At 38.6% G+C, this 17,980-nt stretch overlaps 1 protein-coding gene across 7 annotated transcripts in view; it reads right to left on the bottom strand.

Moving 5' to 3' along the window:
• WDR26 (WD repeat domain 26) overlaps window positions 1–17,980 on the bottom strand; it is a 35,183-nt gene that overhangs the window by 9,522 nt on the left and 7,681 nt on the right. For 5 of the 7 annotated variants that reach the window (XM_036453425.2, XM_036453427.2, XM_036453423.2 and 2 more), the window contains 9 exons: window positions 17,198–17,334; window positions 13,665–13,762; window positions 12,268–12,424; window positions 8,044–8,182; window positions 4,408–4,548; window positions 1,499–1,618; window positions 1,229–1,374; window positions 642–720; window positions 230–359 (listed from right to left, as the gene is read on the bottom strand). In XM_036453425.2, the coding sequence (XP_036309318.1) occupies window positions 230–359; window positions 642–720; window positions 1,229–1,374; window positions 1,499–1,618; window positions 4,408–4,548; window positions 8,044–8,182; window positions 12,268–12,424; window positions 13,665–13,762; window positions 17,198–17,334 (1,147 nt within the window). The remainder of the gene's footprint in view (window positions 1–229; window positions 360–641; window positions 721–1,228; window positions 1,375–1,498; window positions 1,619–4,407; window positions 4,549–8,043; window positions 8,183–12,267; window positions 12,425–13,664; window positions 13,763–17,197; window positions 17,335–17,980) is intronic. The other 2 variants (XM_036453424.2, XM_036453428.2) reach the window with 2 other exon arrangements.

Raw genomic sequence — 17,980 nt, 5'->3', positions numbered from 1 at the left:
AAAGCACTTCTAGAGAACACACATGGTCAGAACAGGCACTATTGATTTCTGACAAGACTCAAGTCATTCCAAAAAAGGAGAAATTAACAGTGTACTGGATGAATGACTCCTATAATTTGAAATTTAACACCTGAACTTGCATGGAGACATGCCCACCTTCACAAATTGAAAAATTATAGAACATTAAATGCAAAATACATGTGAAAGAATAGTGACACAAATGATTTACCTTCACTGCCACTAGCGATGAAGTCTTCATTATGGCCTCCAAAACATGAATGAATTGTATAAAACCCTTGTGTAACACCTTGATACTTTCTTACTAAAACTCTGTCTTGCAAGTCCCATAAATGAACTCCCTGTAGAGAAAAGAGAATACAGGTATTTACTTACACCAACTCAAAAAAAAGTTTAAAAAATAATCTGTGAATATCCCTTTCCTTAATGGAACATTTTCATTTTCTATTTATGTAAAATGCCAATGTTCTGACAAATTTAGAGTTGATTCTATGCACGTAAGGATCAAACACATGTAGTATAATCTTAATAAGTGGTATAGTTTTGTTTATATTTATAATAAAAATCACAATTAAAATTAGAACTAAGATAAATTTTTCTGAGGATCATATTAGCTAACTTACCTGAGTTGCTACATTTAACAAAGCTAATCGGCCATTCTTTGAAATAGTAAAAGACATAATGGGATGATCTTCTTGTACTCTGTAACCAGAAAACAATTTGTCAAAAGCAACATATTAGGAATCAAAGAATCAAGATATTCAAATTACTAAAATGTAAAATGTTCCAGTTTAAATATCATACTTTTGTCTGTAGTCATTATTATATAAGAAATAGAATTTGACTTGATTACTCAGCATCACCTGACCATCAATCCAAATCACCCCAGAATTAACGAACATCAAATCCATAAAAACTCTTCTAAAGAGCGAGTTCCACTACATATTTAAAAAATACATTTTTGATTTCAGAGAGGAAGGGAGAGACAGAAAAACATCAATGAAAGAGAACCATCAAATGGCTGCCTCCTGCACACTGTCCACTGGGGCCACGCCCCCAATCCAGGCATGTGCCCTGGACCAGAATCAAACATGAGACTGTTCAGTTGTTAAATTTTGCTCTATCCACTGAGCCAAACCGGCGAGGGCTCAACTACCCATTTTAATATAAACCAGATAATTGTTGTTTAATGAATACAAAAAATAGTTACATGTTCCTATCTGTAAGGTCCTCGAAGTTATATCCTCGAATTCGCTGGTGTGTATCTGATGCCAGAACAGTCTTCCCGTCACTCAAGCACCAAAGGCATTGCACTCTCACACCTTCCCAGGAGTCAAGGAGATTACCATCTAAGTCCTGAGCAGGAGAAAATGACAATGACCTTGGTCATTAAAAATAAACCACCATCACTCAGGAAGCAAACAAAACTAAATTTGCTTTCGAACAAGCGGACATTTGAAAGGGAAAACGAAATACTCACACACTGATAGAACTGCCCACGCTGACCTCCGGTTACAAAGCGTTTCCCATCTGGATTCCACGCCACACTTGTTAAACTGTCTTCATGTGACTGGCTCATTTTTGTCCTTAGCTCTCCCGTCTACAAAGAAAGAAAACTGAGAATAAGACCTTCAAGATACCTCTGTAAAGAAAATGTGTACAGAAAAAAAAAAAAAAAATACTAACTGGGATATCCGCTTAGTTTTCTTAAATTAGGCTTATGAAAAATACTTATAGCACAAGAGAAAAATCCAGGAGTTGAACAATGCCTGGCACCAGTGACCCAAAGAACAGCTATGATGAGATAATTCCAATAAAATTCTTATCTTAAATCAACTGCATTCATAAATTAAAACATGGAATCTTTCCCAAGTAAGATAAAAAGTCTTAACACTGAACACCTACTCCTGAGTTTCCACAACTTCTCAGGCCACGTTTTATTTTAAATATTACTCAGAAATACCACTAATAGGTAGAAAAACTATGTCCTTTAACTGGGCCAACGGTGTTAAATTTCGTATTCAAGATGCTCAAAATGTAGTCGGAAAATGGGAAAAGAGAAATGAAAATTATTTTTCTGATATGTAGCTTTACTTCCACTAAAAGTAACAGAAAAGAGAGGGATTTCTGTACTATTTAGCAATAGCCATTCTAAAGCATTCCCAACTTACAAGCAAAGCTATTTAGTGGTTATAACCTTCAGATATCCTCCTGTTATTTTTCTAAGTTATTCAACTTAGAAGGTAGACACATACCATTTAATCTAGTCTTGATTCCATTTTGTTCATGAATTAGAAACAGGATCTGAGAGAGAATAGCTGCCCTTGGTATAATTAAAAGTACATGGGCATAATTTTCCTGTGAGAAATGGGTAATCAAAAGTAAAAAAAAAAAAAAAAAAAAAAAAGAGTGAAAACAAAGTGTATGATCAGGAAATGAGGGCACAAAAATAGAAAACCAGATGTCTCCCTTACTCTGAAAAAAATCTTCAGCAATCTTAAATCCTTCCCCCATACTGTTAACTGCTCTCACCTATTTATTTTTGGGTTGGCTGATATAAACAGTTAAAATAGAAGTCTAGAAGCACAAATACACATTCAACAGCTAAACCCTCGGCATTTTCTATCCAGGAATAAGTTTATACACTAAGTTCTGAATGGCTTTTTCTCCTATTATGTTCAGGATAGTGAGTAAGGTATATGAGGCTAATAATTTGGAACCTACCTACAAATTTAACGGAACAATTTGAAACCTGACTAAAAAAGACCACCCTTTTAGAACAAGTATGTAAAGTCATGTACAGCAAAATAGTTGAGCTAAAAATAGTTTAACTGTCCAGAAATTAAAATACTGACTCAAAAGAAGACTACACAGGTGCTATAAGTTAAGAGTCTCTATTACAGGATTATGACTGCATTTCCCTGCTTTTGAGAGGGGGGAAAAAGTTTTAATGGCAATAATTTTTATCGTTTAGGTCAGATTCCTTTTAAACCTATTTTATTGAGAAAGCCATATATTCTATTTTGTGCTTGCCCCCTCTCTCTCCTCCCCCCAGAACTCAACTCCAAATACAATACTGGTTTGATAAAAATGGCATAAAGACACTTTGGGAATGATCTGGGATTTAAGCTTAGATAGCAGAGAACTATAGTTAATGTTCTTCAGTAAGACAATGGCACTTGGTTATATAGGAGAATGTTATTTATTTATTTTTTTTGAGATACATGCTAAGTACTTAGGGGTAAAATATAACTTACCTTGACATGTTTTGAATATGAAAATATGTGTAATGTGTATGTATGCGTATTTGTCCGTATGTATGTATGTGTATGTACGTACACACAAATGTTCACAACTATTGAATCTAGAACGGTGGGCATATGGGTGATCATTGGGCTCTTTTTTCAACTTGTCTTAATGTTTAGAAATTTCTTTAATAAAAAGATGAGGTTAAAACTTAAGTAAACGACTGAGCAATAAGAAAATTGTACTGATAAAATAGCACCATGGTGGGCAAACTGAGGCTCGAGAGCCACATATGCAACTCTTTGGCCCCTTGAGTGTGGCTCTTCCACAAAATACTACGGCCTGGGCAAGTCTATGTTGAAGAAGTGGTGTTAGAAGAAGTTTAAGTTAAAAAAATATGGCTCTCAAAAGAAATTTCAATCATTGTACTGTTGATATTTGGCTCTGTGGACTAATGAGTTTGCCGACCATTGCATAGCAGGATTAAAATTATGGCATATCATCTTTAGGTACATCTCAATACTCAGTTTGTCCTCTATCTTTGAGTCATTTCCATGCAGGGAGGGAGATGTGCGATTGCCATTAGAATAGAAAATCTGATTTAACGCTGATGTCTTCACACTTGAAAGGTAAGTTTTGTGTATAACTATGAAAACTATGAAATATAAAATCTTTTTGGAGATACAAAGTACCACAGTAAATAGCATGAATTATGGACTACTCTTCCAAAAACTCTAATACTTAGCCTATCTTTAAATTTGTAACATTTCTGGACACGGGTCCCATGGGAAGCATCTCCTTTTGTGAGAGGCACAGTATGGTGATTTTGTCCACAGAGTGAGAATGAGCAGGATGACTATGCTTGTGAGAGGCACAGTATGGTGATTTTGTCCACAGAGTGAGAATGAGCAGGATGACTATGCTTGTGAGAGGCACAGTATGGTGATTTTGTCCACAGAGTGAGAATGAGCAGGATGACTATGCTTGTGAGAGGCACAGTATGGTGATTTTGTCCACAGAGTGAGAATGAGCAGGATGACTATGCTTGTGAGAGGCACAGTATGGTGATTTTGTCCACAGAGTGAGAATGAGCAGGATGACTATGCTTTACTTAAGGCTACACCGCGGATGGAACTTGCTCACTTGTACATTCCAGAGCCAAAGCTCAGAACAGTCATCTGGGCCACAAGCAACAAGGTAGTTGTCGTCCGGACTCCACGCGATATAAGAAACGCCATAAGCATGTCCTTCTAACGTTTTAAGCAGTTTTAACAGGTGTGTGTCCTAGGAGGAGAAACAGACAGCTGGGTTAGTTCAATCCTTCAAGCCCGTTTCGTGGGTATGAGACTTTATATAGCTACAAAGACATACTCTGATAATACAATCTGAGGAGGTTTCACAATTTCACCCCACCTGAAGCTCTGACAAGCTTGCTTCATAAAGACTTGTTCATGCTGCAACATGGATTAAGCATGGACCTTTCACAGGACATGTGTGCTAGATGGAAACATGAAGATGACATAGACAATATCCTTGGGGGCTCTCAAGGAAACGAAAAACAGGAGTAGTAAGTGCTACCTCTTACTTGTTTTTTAAAACAGCTTTACTGAGATATATACCTAAAATTCAGTCTTTGGTCAGTGGTGTTTAGTTTATTCAGTTATTCACCATTTCCCTTCCCCTGGCAACTGCATTCCTCTATGGATTTGCCTGTTCTGAGCATTTGATATAAATGAATCATACAGCATGTGGCCTCTGTAGTTGGCTTCTTTAACTTGGCATGGTTGCAGGGTTCACCCATGTTGTAGAATGTATCAGTATCTCATTTAATTCTCATAAACCTGACGGGTAAGTATTCTCCTCCCCCTCTAGAGAGAGGGAGATGAAGGTTTAGAGAAGGTTGAACTTGCCTCTGTTTACAACTAGGGATTGGAACGTGGGTTGAATGACTCTAAACAAGTCAAGATACTCTTGAGCTGTGCAGGATGAATTGTAGAGAGCAAACATGAGTGGCAAGTGACGACCTAGACATCTTTATTTTAGGGTCAGGGCTTAAATTTTAACCTGAGTGAGAGACACAAGACTTTTTAGCTGTGGAGTACATATATGATGTTTGGCTTTAGGAAGAGAACTCACACAACAATCTACTGTAGAAGACAAATCAGAATGAAGGGACACAGGATAAGGACACCCTTCAAAAGCCAATGCAACAACCAGAGTTAAGAAATGATGCCCTAAATGAACACAATTGGGACTGAAGAGGTCGGATCAAATTATTCTTGGGACAGAGAATTGACAGAACAGAACGAGATAGAAATGTTTAAAGACAACTTCCAATTTCTGTCTTCCATATTGATGGATGTGACAGGAAATATAGGGAGTTAACTAGAGGTGGAAAAAAAGCAATGTTTCAGACTTGGGTCTAAAGTTGAAAAAAAGAGGATATTAATATTATATTCTCACAAGAACAGTCTCTCTATACTAATCTATCCAAGGTAGAAATACCATGTTCATGGAATCCACTTAACTTTGCTTAGATTTTGACAGGGGAAATGGGAAAAACTCTTGTTTTTAGAAGCAAAGGTAAGAAAACCTGCTAAAAGAAACTAGGTAGTGGAATTCAAATCTTAAGGTTCTCTAAGTTGTTTTTTTTAAGCCATTAAAACCCATATGCAAAAAGATCATCAATTTTCTCACAAGTGTTTCAAATAGTATTGGATATAGCAAAATACCATTACACCAAACTAAACCCACAACTTCTCAGATTAAAATGTAAGCATTAACTCTACATTTCCCAGCTGATCTGGCCACAAAAGCCCTTCACACGTAACATCTATTAGCATTCTGCACAACCAGGATTCTGACAAAGCACTCTGGGCAGCACTGGAAGGAAGTCTGAATCTCTGAGCAAAGTATACAAGAGCCCCTTCATCTGGCCGCTGCTGAATTCATCAACTTCACTTCCCAGTCTGCGAAGCCTCTTCCCCAAACTGCCCAAACGCTCTGCCACGCTTTCTTTCACCAAGGGCCAGTTGTAACTAGCTTTGCCTAAATAATTATTACTCCTTCTTCACCTGAGACTTACATGTCTTACTGTCCAAACAAAAGCGGCTCTTACACACTGCTGCTAGCAAAAAGCCGAAGAGCTTTGATATTGTTGCTCTTTTCAGAGATCTGAGGATAACTGCCAATTGCACACACAGCTCTTAATAGTAGAATTCAAAGGCCATGGTTGGATTCCTACCCTTATCTCCCTCTCTTTGACCTACTCATGCTTCTCTTATAATATTTGGGGGTGAGGAAACGTTCCCCTTTCTAGAATGCCCTGTTCCCGTCTCTCCTTGTGATACACAGCAAGGCTCACATGAAGGGCTCTCCCCGGGAAGCTCCTGTGCTCTCATAAAACTGTGTGTGTATCGTGTGATACTTAGGTATAGTGATAGTATTATCAGGTAACATATTAGTACACTGTTAATAATGGAAGTCTCAAATATTTTCCCATCATTATAGTTGTTGCAGAAATCTCAAAGTACTACTTATGCTCATCCCTACTTCAAAATTTTGGTAGTTATTAGATCTGCTATTATAATTTGTTATTCAAATATTAATAAACAAGCAATGTATTATTATACTGTATCTGTTTTTGTACTATTTTGATAACTATGTTTCACTATAATTGGGTTCCTTAGTAATTGATATGTAGTATGCACTTGGGCTTTCTATGTGTTTTGGTTTATGTATTTAAAAACGAGGTCATCAGAATGATAGAGTACATGGTACAACAAAATTAAAGAACACCTGCTTTAAGGCAAAGACTAGATCTTACTTACTTTCTTCATTCATAGCATATTACAGATACACAAGTTTGATGTATGTCCTCAAATTTGAATCTCTTTTTAAAAAAATATTTCCTTCTATGGATCCTTTTCTCTATTTTTCAACATCGAAGTCCAAGATCTTTATCCTGGGCTAATATATTCTAATTCTAATTTTTTTTTTTTTTTAAAGGCCATTCACTTTATGATTTTAGGTGAAGGACTGCTAACCAAATACATTTCTTAACCTATCTGGAGCCATGAACTTCTTTGATTGCTTGATAAATGTCCAAGTGGCTGAAAAAAATGGAAATACTTATTTCAACAAATCTGTAGGTCACCTGGTTACACACAATGACAAATCTGATTTTAAAACTTAGAATTTTAAATCCAGAATACAATACTGTTCATATGTATCACTGACATAAAAAGGGGTGTGTGTATGTTTCACAGAAGTTCCACAAATTATACAAAACAATGAAATATTTCAAAAGGCAAAATGGTAATGAGTCTTTTTTAACTTGTGACAGAAGGATACTTTATTAACCCATAAATCAAATTTTAACTGAGATAAAAAAGACATTAAGAGCAGGTCTGGAATAAAAAACATTCCTGGATTTGAGTCTAACTCTTCCAATTTACTTGCTGTGAGAGTCTGGACATTTAGCTTCTGTATCAGTTTTCTCATTTAAAGAGATGTTTGTATCTCAGAGGGTTATTCAGAGAAATAAATTAAACAATGCACACACAGACTTACTACAATCACTCGAATATCACACTCAACAATTTTGATAAGTTTCATACCCATAATCTAGACAACACAAAAAGAGGTAGGACATGACAGAGATGACAAAAGAGGTTCTTGCGAAATATTATCTGTATGTGCACACATTAAAAATGTGTACTCAATTAGATTGAAAATGACCTCTCTTTGCAATCTAAACACTCATACTAGAGTACATACCGGATCAACTTGCCATATGATGACTGTTGTATCTTTTGATCCTGTTGCTAGTTTAGTGCCATCGTTAGAGAATTTACAGAACCACACTTCATTACAATGCTCCGTAAGGATCTGCTGCGTATAACATGGGAACTGCCTCCTGAAACAAAGAAGACCAAAAATCATTATTCGTTCAAAACAGATTAATCATAATGACAAAGGTTAAACAACTGATAAAACTTCTTTGGAGACCAAAACTTTAAAAAATAAGATATGAACGCATTTGTAAATCTTAACAATCAAGTTTACATTGATTTGTCAAAAAAGATGGTATTATGCATTAGTCAATGCAATCTTAGGGGAAATCAGTAACCCAAAATCTGGTTAAATTTACAATTTATTCTTTTTAAGAGACATCTAAAATCAAGAGTAGCAAAATATTTTTAAAAAGGACTGATGCAGTCCTGACTGGTTTGGCTCAGTGGACTGAAAGGTCCCAAATTCGATTCCGGTCAAGGGCATGTACCTTGGTTGCGGGCACATCCCCAGTAGGGGGTGTGCAGGAGGCAACTGATCGATGTTTCTCTCATTGATGTTTCTAACTCTCTCCCTCTCCCTTCCTCTGTTTAAAAAAAAAAAAGGACTGATGCACAATCAAAACCACAGGGCACAGAGCTGAACGCCAAGGACAGATGAAGTCAGGGGAACAAATATAGTAACAAAAACTCGAGTAAAGCAGACCAAAGAGTAACGATGTGCTCATTTTGATGCATCAGCAAGTTAAAAACGCCCCTGGAAAGCTGTTGAATATTCTGCCGAAATGCTCCCAAGATTCTCACCCACGGGAGAAAGATAAACCCCTCAGAACAAAGACCTGCTGTGGGCTTGCGCTACAGCAGCCGTCGCCCACTGGTGGTCCTTGAGGTTCGGTTGGCGACCGCTGCTCTCTAGCACACCCAGGCCCCTTCCTGGGCATGAACTTTCTACCTCCTCCTCAACTCTAAGGATTCCCAGAGCCTTGCCACTAGGAGAGCAGCGGGCAGTGGCAGCTCGTCCCGAGCAAGTCCCTTGGTCCTGCCTCCAAGCCCCCTTTTCTCTGACTTCCATGTGAGCCCACAGCAGCTCGGCCTTGGCTCACGTCTTTCCTACCGTTTCTAGGGAGCCAAAGCAGACAGAATACCATCTCAGCTCCCCTGTTGTTTCTTCTCCCTTAAGCCCTCCTTTGATCACTGCTTCTGGCTTTAACACACTCTCTCAAAATAAACAAACTTTACAGGGCACTAATCATCCAGGCTATTGACAATCAGTTACATATGAATGTCACTAAAATAGTAAATTGTCATTATTTTATCGTTACTTAATCTTTTAAAAAAACTAATAGCTCCCTGCTTATTAAAAGACTAATTTTGGATGTATACAAGTGATAGCTTACCTATGTATCCCAACAAATTAAAAAAATTTAAGATGGTGTTAAAATTATCAGTACCTTCCCAAATAAAACTGAATAAAATGTAGCTTTTTAATCAAACTGAACCTTAGCATTTTAAGTTTCTATAAAATATTTACATAATACTTTACTTAAAAATTAGTATTTGTAAAGCAATCTGTGGAGACATCCATTGATTGCTGCTGAAAAAAACCCACCAAGTCATTAAAAAACAAAACAAAATGCAACCCTATTCTTTACTGGTCAAACTTAACAAAAAATATGTATACATTAACTGTGAAAAATGTAAATAATGTATAATCTAATGAAAACCATTACCGTATTTTTCGGACCATAAGACGCACTTTTTCCCCCCCAGAAGTGGGGGGAAAAAGTCCCTGCGTCTTATGGTCCAAATATAGCCTACACATATACTTTTTAAAAAAAGTTTTTTTACTTGCCCGGCTCTGTGTGGTCTGTGTGCTTGCCCGGCTCTAAAATGGTTCTAAATGCTGCTGTTTACTTTACAGGGTTGATTACATGTGTTTATGACTGTGATGTTGGGTTTTAATGCACATAAAATATTTTAGGGCACTATTTGTTTCAGAATCTTTTTTTCTTCATTTCCCTTCTCTAAAAACTGGTGCGTCTTATGGTCCGGAGCGTCTTATGGTCCGAAAAATACGGTATGTACTAATTAGGATATTTTAAAAGTTCTTATTTATTTATTTATTTATTTATTAAATATATTTTAGATTTTTTACAGAGAGGAAGGGAAAGAGATAGAGACCCAGAAACATCGATGAGAGAGAAACATCGACCAGCTGCCTCCTGCACATCCCCCACCGGGGATGTGCCCGCAACCAATGTACATGCCCTTGACCGGAATCAAACTTGGGATCTTTCAGTCCACAGACCGACGCTCTATCCACTGAGCCAAACCGGTTTCGGCTAAAAGTTCTAATTTAGACCTAGCCAGTCTGGCTCAGTGAATAGAGCATCGGCATGCGGACCAAAGGGTCCCAGGTTCGATTCTGGTCATAGGCACATACCTTGGTTGCAGACTCCTCCCTAGCCCTGGCCCTGATTGGGACTCATGCAGGAGGCAACCATTCGATGTGTTTCTCTCACATCGATGCTTCTCTCTTTCCCTCTCTCTTCCACTATCTCCAAAAGATCAATGGAAAAATATCCTTGGGTGAAGATTATAAAAAAAGTTATAATTTACTTAATCATAATCAATTTTCTATTTTCCAAAGAAAAGAGCTGCTATTTCATTTCAATGCTAAGATTTAGCTTATGAAAATGTAGTTTTCTAGTTTCAATGCCAAAATATAGTTTCTAAAAAGGAGTAAAGTTTTTTTCAGCAGCAATCAATGGATGTCTCCACAGATAATCAGAAACATCGACTTTTCTTTTGAAGACCAAATATCTTCTATCATTTACGTTCAAAGGTATTGGTATAGAAGTTCAAACACTAGGAAAAATGTAGGTCACACTCTCATAGATTTCAGTTCCCCAACAGGAAGGCAATCTCTTAACCTACTGACACTTTTGAATCATGAAGTCTGCCATAAATACCTTTCAGTACATTCCACCAACAATGAACTCCAGAACCAAGAAAAGATTTGGGTTCACAACTGCCTTTTCAACACTGGTCTCAAATTCCCTAAAGGAGCTATGAAATAAGAAACCATACAGTCTTTTAATCTATCTCCTCCGACCTCTATTCAATTTAAATGAAAGACTTACCAAGTCAAAGAATAATGTTAAAGAGTAAAAAGAGATAAAGGAAAAGGATCTTTAATTATTTTCTTTTCGAACATTTAAGACATGCACCAAGTAATTACCTAGTACTTTAAGTAACACTTGAAATTTAAGGCCAATAGCGCAAATAAATTATTATTTTTTATTGTAACTAGGGAGAATGAAGTGAGAACTCACTACATGTGAAAGTACCTTATGCATTAAAAAATTAGCGTAAATCACAGTGCATGTGTGTAATTTTGAGTTATTCCGAAGTTCCTCAGTTTCCCAAAGCCCTCACACTTGTGTATTTCTGTCCTTCCTAGCCATGCCCCTGCCAGCAGTTCTTCCATGTTGTCTGGAGAAGAGACTGACCACATGAACTACCGCTGTTCCTATTTGGTACCCCAGCCCCCCATCCTCTCCTCCCTGGAGTTTGAAAGATTTCACAATTTGTTTTTTTCAGTATCTTAAAAATTAAAAGCCATGTTTTCATTTTGGAGTTTACTAAAATAGTAGGAACAGTTATATTCAAAATAGTCCTAACATCTAAAGTGAAGCCTGAATTTTTACAAGTTAAACAATGTACATAGGTCGGTATAAAAACAAAACCCACACCAGGAAGTTAACACCGTTAGTCTAACCACTTTTAGCAGAACTTGCATTAGGAAAAAGTATTTTGGGGCAGGAAATAATTTGGGCCGAAGTTAAAATAGCCATAATGTCCAGAAAAAGAGCCACTAAGTGGTCTCTGGCATATAGGGACAGCAAGCTCTGGGCCCTGGCATTCTTACCTAATGTTCCTTACCCGCTCCTAAAAAATGAGAGAGAAAGAAAATGACCACCCATGGTTTCCAGCTTCAGTTCTCCAGGGTGGTTTGCTATCATGAACATATACACATTTTTCTTACTTTTCAACTTCAGTAGTTCTAGCTTTACTTATGATCAGATGCTAAATCAGACACGAATTGTTTTATAGCTACAGGACAAAACTAAAAACGGAAACATCTTATTCAAGATCAATCTGAGCCTGAAAAATGTTAGCCTACTTCAGAATTTAAATTTCCTCTTACCTGCTACAAACATGATCTATAAGCAGAGACACAGAATCTAGATTATTATCAAGTTTGGTATTGTGATATAGGCACCGATCCCTCTGTAGTTCTACCGCCTGCCGCAGGAGAGTCTGTAAACGCCTTGGGGGAAGCATCACCGATGGTGGCAAATACGCTTTAAATAGAGAAACAAAAATTACAAAACAAAACAAAACAAAACAGGATAAACTTTTACATAAGATAGTTACTCTTCTTCTGCCCTAATGATATTGTTCTTAAATAGAGCAGTTCTGGGCAATGTAACATGAGTTTAATGAATACTTATTTGTCTGCAGATGTGTTGCCAGTAGAACAGAAGATACCTGAACAGGAGGGCTTTACTATGTGGATCTTCTAAACAACAAACAAAAAAATCAATAAAGAAAAAGGTGACCTGGCAGGTGTGGCTCAGTGGTTGATAGCTGACCTATGAACCAGGAGGTCACAGTTCAATTCCTGGTCAGGGCATATGCCCAGGCTCGATCCTCAACAGGGGGCGTGCGGGAGGCAGCTGGTCAATGATTCTCATCATCGATGTTTCTATCGCTCTTCCCCTCTCCCTTCCTCTCTGAAATCAATGTAAATACTTAAAAAATTAAGGAAAAGAAAAGGTGGTAACAATGGAAACAAAATTAAAGATAATGTGTGAGAGGGAGACTATTCATCACTAAAAGTATAAGAAAAAAATCCAGTTAACAAAGAACAAGTCAAAATCCTGGAACAAGCCTAATTCTATTTGCTTCTAATGCCAATGAAAATTCAAGAAGTATAACTGGTATTTTGATACTGATACCAATCTATTCTGATCCTTTAATGTCTTATACCTCCTAGTCACATGGTTTTCTGATTCTTAGGATCTCTGTTCTCAGATCACCATGAAGTATAAAGAGTAACATGACGTAAGCACAGAGGGAAAGGTCTTTTATATACAGATGTGGCAAAAATGAAACCCTTACCCCAAATTGGAAGCCACAGAACATAGCTGAGGAGAGGGTAAAACAATTTACAGAAGAAATCCGGGCCTTCTCATTGAAAACACAATATTTACAACACTCCTGGTTGACAGCTGTGGCTTACATTATTTTCTGCCTGACCACAGCTCTTTCCACACAACAGAATCTTATGGGGAGCATCGCTACATAAAACCAATGAAAGGGACCAGCACCCTCTCACTGTCTGCGGAGGTTAGCTTCTTGGACTCCATGGCAGAGCTGGAAACCTCGGCTTCACAGGGTTCTCTTGATGGACCTCGCTACAACCTTCCCCTAAATAACATTCAATGAGTGTGTGTCCAGACACAAGCCCTCCTCATTGACTCACATACCTGTTTCTCTCTAAGGACAAGTGCAGAGACACCAACAAATTAAGACTCTTACTTTGAAGTTTGTCCAACAGTTTGGATCGGGAAGCTGTTCCTTTGCCTTCCCATTCTGCTTTCGCACGGAGGTCGTCTGCGTGGCTACACATCAGATACCTACAAATACCACAGGGAAAGAACCGAATAGCAAGTCCTTCTCTCTGGATTAGAAACAATTGAAAAAAACTGATGCTACTCAAGATAGCTAGTTCCTACTAAGAAACACTGATCAAGAAGTTGTTCTGGAGTGGACCCAGCTCATCAATACAACCTGGCATCTGGATATAATTAAGAAATGTAATATAACAGAAATAGCTAAATACATGTTATTATAATATGTATTATCTGCGAACACATTCTTATATATATTGTAATCGTTATCTATATATAGCTCTTATTGTGTGCCAGGCTCTGTTCTAAGCACTCAACATCTATTATTACTTCATTTAATGCTCATAACAATCCTGTATGAAGTATGCCCTATTATTCTAATTTTATAAATGAGGAATTGAAGACAAAGAGCTTAAGTCACAGACTCAGGGTCAAGTTAAGAGGCAAAGTAGGAACATGAATCCAGACACTAGCTGCAGACCTCGCTCTTAACCACCATGCTAACTTAACAGCTTCTCACTGCTAATTCAAAACAAAGCCTTAAAAGTTACTAAGCTAATTAAACAGAGCAACATACCTTTAAGAGATTATCAAAACGTCACTCAAGAAATGGTATAATGGACACCCATCCTTGTGCCATCCTGCGAAAGGTACCGCGATCCCAAAGCGGGACATTTGGGAAGGGCTCCTTCCTCACTATCTGTGCCGCAGGAGGCATAGCGCTAAGTGCATGGGCTCTGGAGAACACATGAGAGCCCCTGCTGGAAGTGTGACCCTGATCTGGTCCTGCCTCTTCTCAGAACGGGCTTTAAAAGTAAAAGAAGCGAAGGCATTATTTAAACATGGAGGTGAGGCCTGGCCATAAGTCTCCTGCTATTTGTTGTCTGTTCTCAGACAAATCTGTCCTTCTCACTTGTAGAGGGGCTGGAACAAGGCAGTCAGGATTAATGAGATGGAGTATGAGCATATGAAGTACTCGGTCCACTACCTGGTACACACAGAGCTTACTATGTGATAATGAAAGTACCAGAAACCTCTCAGTTAACCCAAGTATCGCTCCTCCTTTTCTTAACCGCATAAGGCATATTGCACTTGGCATTTAAATCAATTAATAGCCTTTCACCCAGCAACAGAACTACGTCTCTTGCTGTTCAGTATACAGTGCCTTAGCTGATGAGAATTTAATTTTTAAAAAACTGTATGAGTAATTACATTTAAGCTGGATGTTGTAAAAATTATGGTTTATCCTTTTGGGAGTAAAATTTATTATCAATAATTCTGAGAAAATCATTTACTTTTTAAATTTTGTAGAAGTAACCTACAACGGCTTTTTCGCCCTTTTGAAAATATTACACCTTAAGGTTTCAAAGGAAGTCACATGGCATAACTGAAAACACTGGACCGAGTTATGACGTCAGCTCCACGTTTTATCACCGCTGGGCCTCTTACTTGTGTGCGACAGTCTAGGGCCACGCCTAGAAGCTCACTGCAGAAGAAAACCGCTACGGCTAATCTGTAGGCAAGTCCACCATGGGAATGGCACTCAGGCGACACAGAAATCAGACACCTCTGAAACAGGTAATCCGAATACGGTAAGGTACAAAACTGAAACATCCAGCAGAACTGACTATTTCAAGATGTAGAGTATTCCTAAATGTTCTGGACTCATGAACCCTATCCATATATATTTGAAAACTCATTATGTGTGAGTTATTGCTCTAGATCAGGGGTGGGGAACCCTTTTTCTGCCCAGGGCCATTTGGGTATTTATAACATCGTTTGCTTAATATAAATTTATGTTGCTATGAAAAAAGCCCCCCGATTCACTGAATTTGAGTCCCACCTGTGGTCGCACGGCCAGACCAAATGATTTCACGGGCCTATTTATATGGTTTGAGGGCTGGCCACTCCCCACCCTGTTTTAGATGCAGGGGCCATGTCATGTAACGAAAAATGCTATAAAGAGCGATGTGACAGAGAATGCCTGGTGGTGGTCTTAGGAGCAGATATTTGGGTGGGGACCTGAGCCAACTCTGCAGAGATTAGGGAAGAGCATCTAGGAAGTGAACAGGCAGGATAAACGCCTTAACGTTAGTGTCACTGCAGCAGTGAGTGAGGGCCCGGATGGCAGGGAAGGATCAGGCCTTGTGGGCTGGGGCAGAGTTTCCGCATTTTAAGCCTGCCAGAGAGCCAGGGGACAGTTTTATGGGTTCATAGACGGCTTTGCTTAGGTGTCTCTGTGGCTGCTGTGTGGAATATGCAGTTAAGGGAGGGAGAGGCGCTGATGGCTTACCTCGGGTAGAAATGTGGAGGTGAGAGAAACGGAGACCCGGGATGTTTCAGAGTTAGGCCCTTTCCTGCCTTCTTTCCCACGCTCCCGGGCATTATCCTTGCCTTTCTCTCCTAAATTCCAGGTCCCTTTTCTGCCTCTGTAACTTGTTTTCCCAGCTTATGCAGCCCAGCTGGCCCACTTTTCCCACCTCTAGAATTTTCTAAACCAACTTTCTCTTGTAATTTGAAAAGTAAAAAGGACGAGGCTTAAGTTTTTTGTCTGAACAAGTGGGTAAAGGTCTTACCACTTATTGAAATGAGGAACAGGTCAGTGAGAGTGAAGTGGGTGGATGGGCAACTGGAATCAAGAATTTTGTTTTGAACAGTTAACTGAGGCGCCTATTAGCCGAACGGAGACTGTCAAGTAGCCATCAGACATGTACGCTGGGAGGTCAGAGCCACCGGCATATCGATGGTACGCGAAGGCATGGTACAAAATGAGGGTGCCTTGGAAGAGTGTTTAGACAGAACAGAAAGGAGGTCCAGAACCAAGCCTTTGGGCACTCTAACTTCTAAAGGACTGACATGAAAATAAAACGAGATTGCACATATGAAGTGCTTAGCAAGAACCTGGTACATGATAAGTGTACATTAAGAGAATATACGGCCCAAACTGGTTTGGCTCAGCAGACAGAGAGTCGGCCTGCGGACTGAAAGGTTTGGGCACATCCCCAGTAGGGGTTGTACATGAGGCAGCTGATCAATGTTTCTCTCTCATCGATGTTTCTAACTCTCTACCCTCTCTCTCCCCCTCTGTAAAAACTCAATAACATATATTAAAAGAAATATATATATACGCACATTAATTCTGGAAACTTCAATGGATAAACCATTTCCAACTTATGAAATACCTTCATATTTAGTTTGTTTTTTTGATTCTGAAATAGTCTTTCACGAGCAATACATATTTCTTCCTCCTTTTACCCACCTAAACATTTCTCTATTCTAATATGGGGTACACCCGTACGTGAATCTATCAGGTTAGTGTTACCTAAGAATTTAGCAATATTCAGATCTTGGAAAAACGTCAGAGATGTAGCTTTGGAAGCTGACCTTGGTAAGAGTCACAGCCCTCCATACCCCCAGAGCCTAAGGACGAGGCCTCCTTACCCGCTGAGAACATGAATGCGCTCCGTATTGTATTTCAGTGGCGTCAATTCACAGCGCAGAACTTGAAGGGCCTCCAGGACCTTGCCATCCTCCAGGTATTCCAGGTACTTCTGCTGCAGCAGCAAAAACTTCATCCTCTGACATGACAGAAAGCAGCAGTCAGGGGAAAAAAGTCGATGGAAGGTTCAGAAAATGTTTGTGCCTAAACAGAACAGTAGAAACCATTCTACTACGCCCTTTGACAATCACTTCTTTAAAAGTTTTAATATGACTCAAAATATTTGGGTTTAATGGGGTCACAGTATATTCATTAAATGTGACTTTGCTCAATCCCATGTCTTAACACAACAGTTTTGAATAATCTCAAATTAGATATGATCATTAATGACATCAAAACAGGTAAGAATGAATTCTGCCCTCAAAACATTCACCTAGAATTTTATTTCTTCTATAAAAATTTAGAACTATTTACAGTATTGTAAATTTTCTTTCTAAAAAAAAGCCTGGGACTTTTATAATGGGCAGTGGGAACATTTTAGGGAACAGGTTTTGGAAAAAACAGAAAATTCCATTAAAGAAGGGATTACTTAGCACACTATGGAAGAAGGACTAAGTAGACCAGAAAGCAGAACTAGAGCTATGAGGTGGAAGTTGCAAAGTGTCAGATTTTGGTTCATTAAAAGTAAGAAGAGCTGCCCAGCAAGTGGACTAAAGGTTGGTGTACAAAGGACTGAGCTTCCTAGAACTGAAGTGGACAAGCATCAATCTGATGGGACTCACTCT

This window comes from Pipistrellus kuhlii, unplaced genomic scaffold (assembly GCF_014108245.1).
Source record: "Pipistrellus kuhlii isolate mPipKuh1 unplaced genomic scaffold, mPipKuh1.p scaffold_m20_p_25, whole genome shotgun sequence".
NCBI classification, from domain to species: Eukaryota; Metazoa; Chordata; class Mammalia; order Chiroptera; family Vespertilionidae; genus Pipistrellus; species Pipistrellus kuhlii.
The sequence above is the reverse complement of the archived record's forward strand: the minus strand, read 5'-3'. Positions and strand labels throughout refer to the sequence as shown.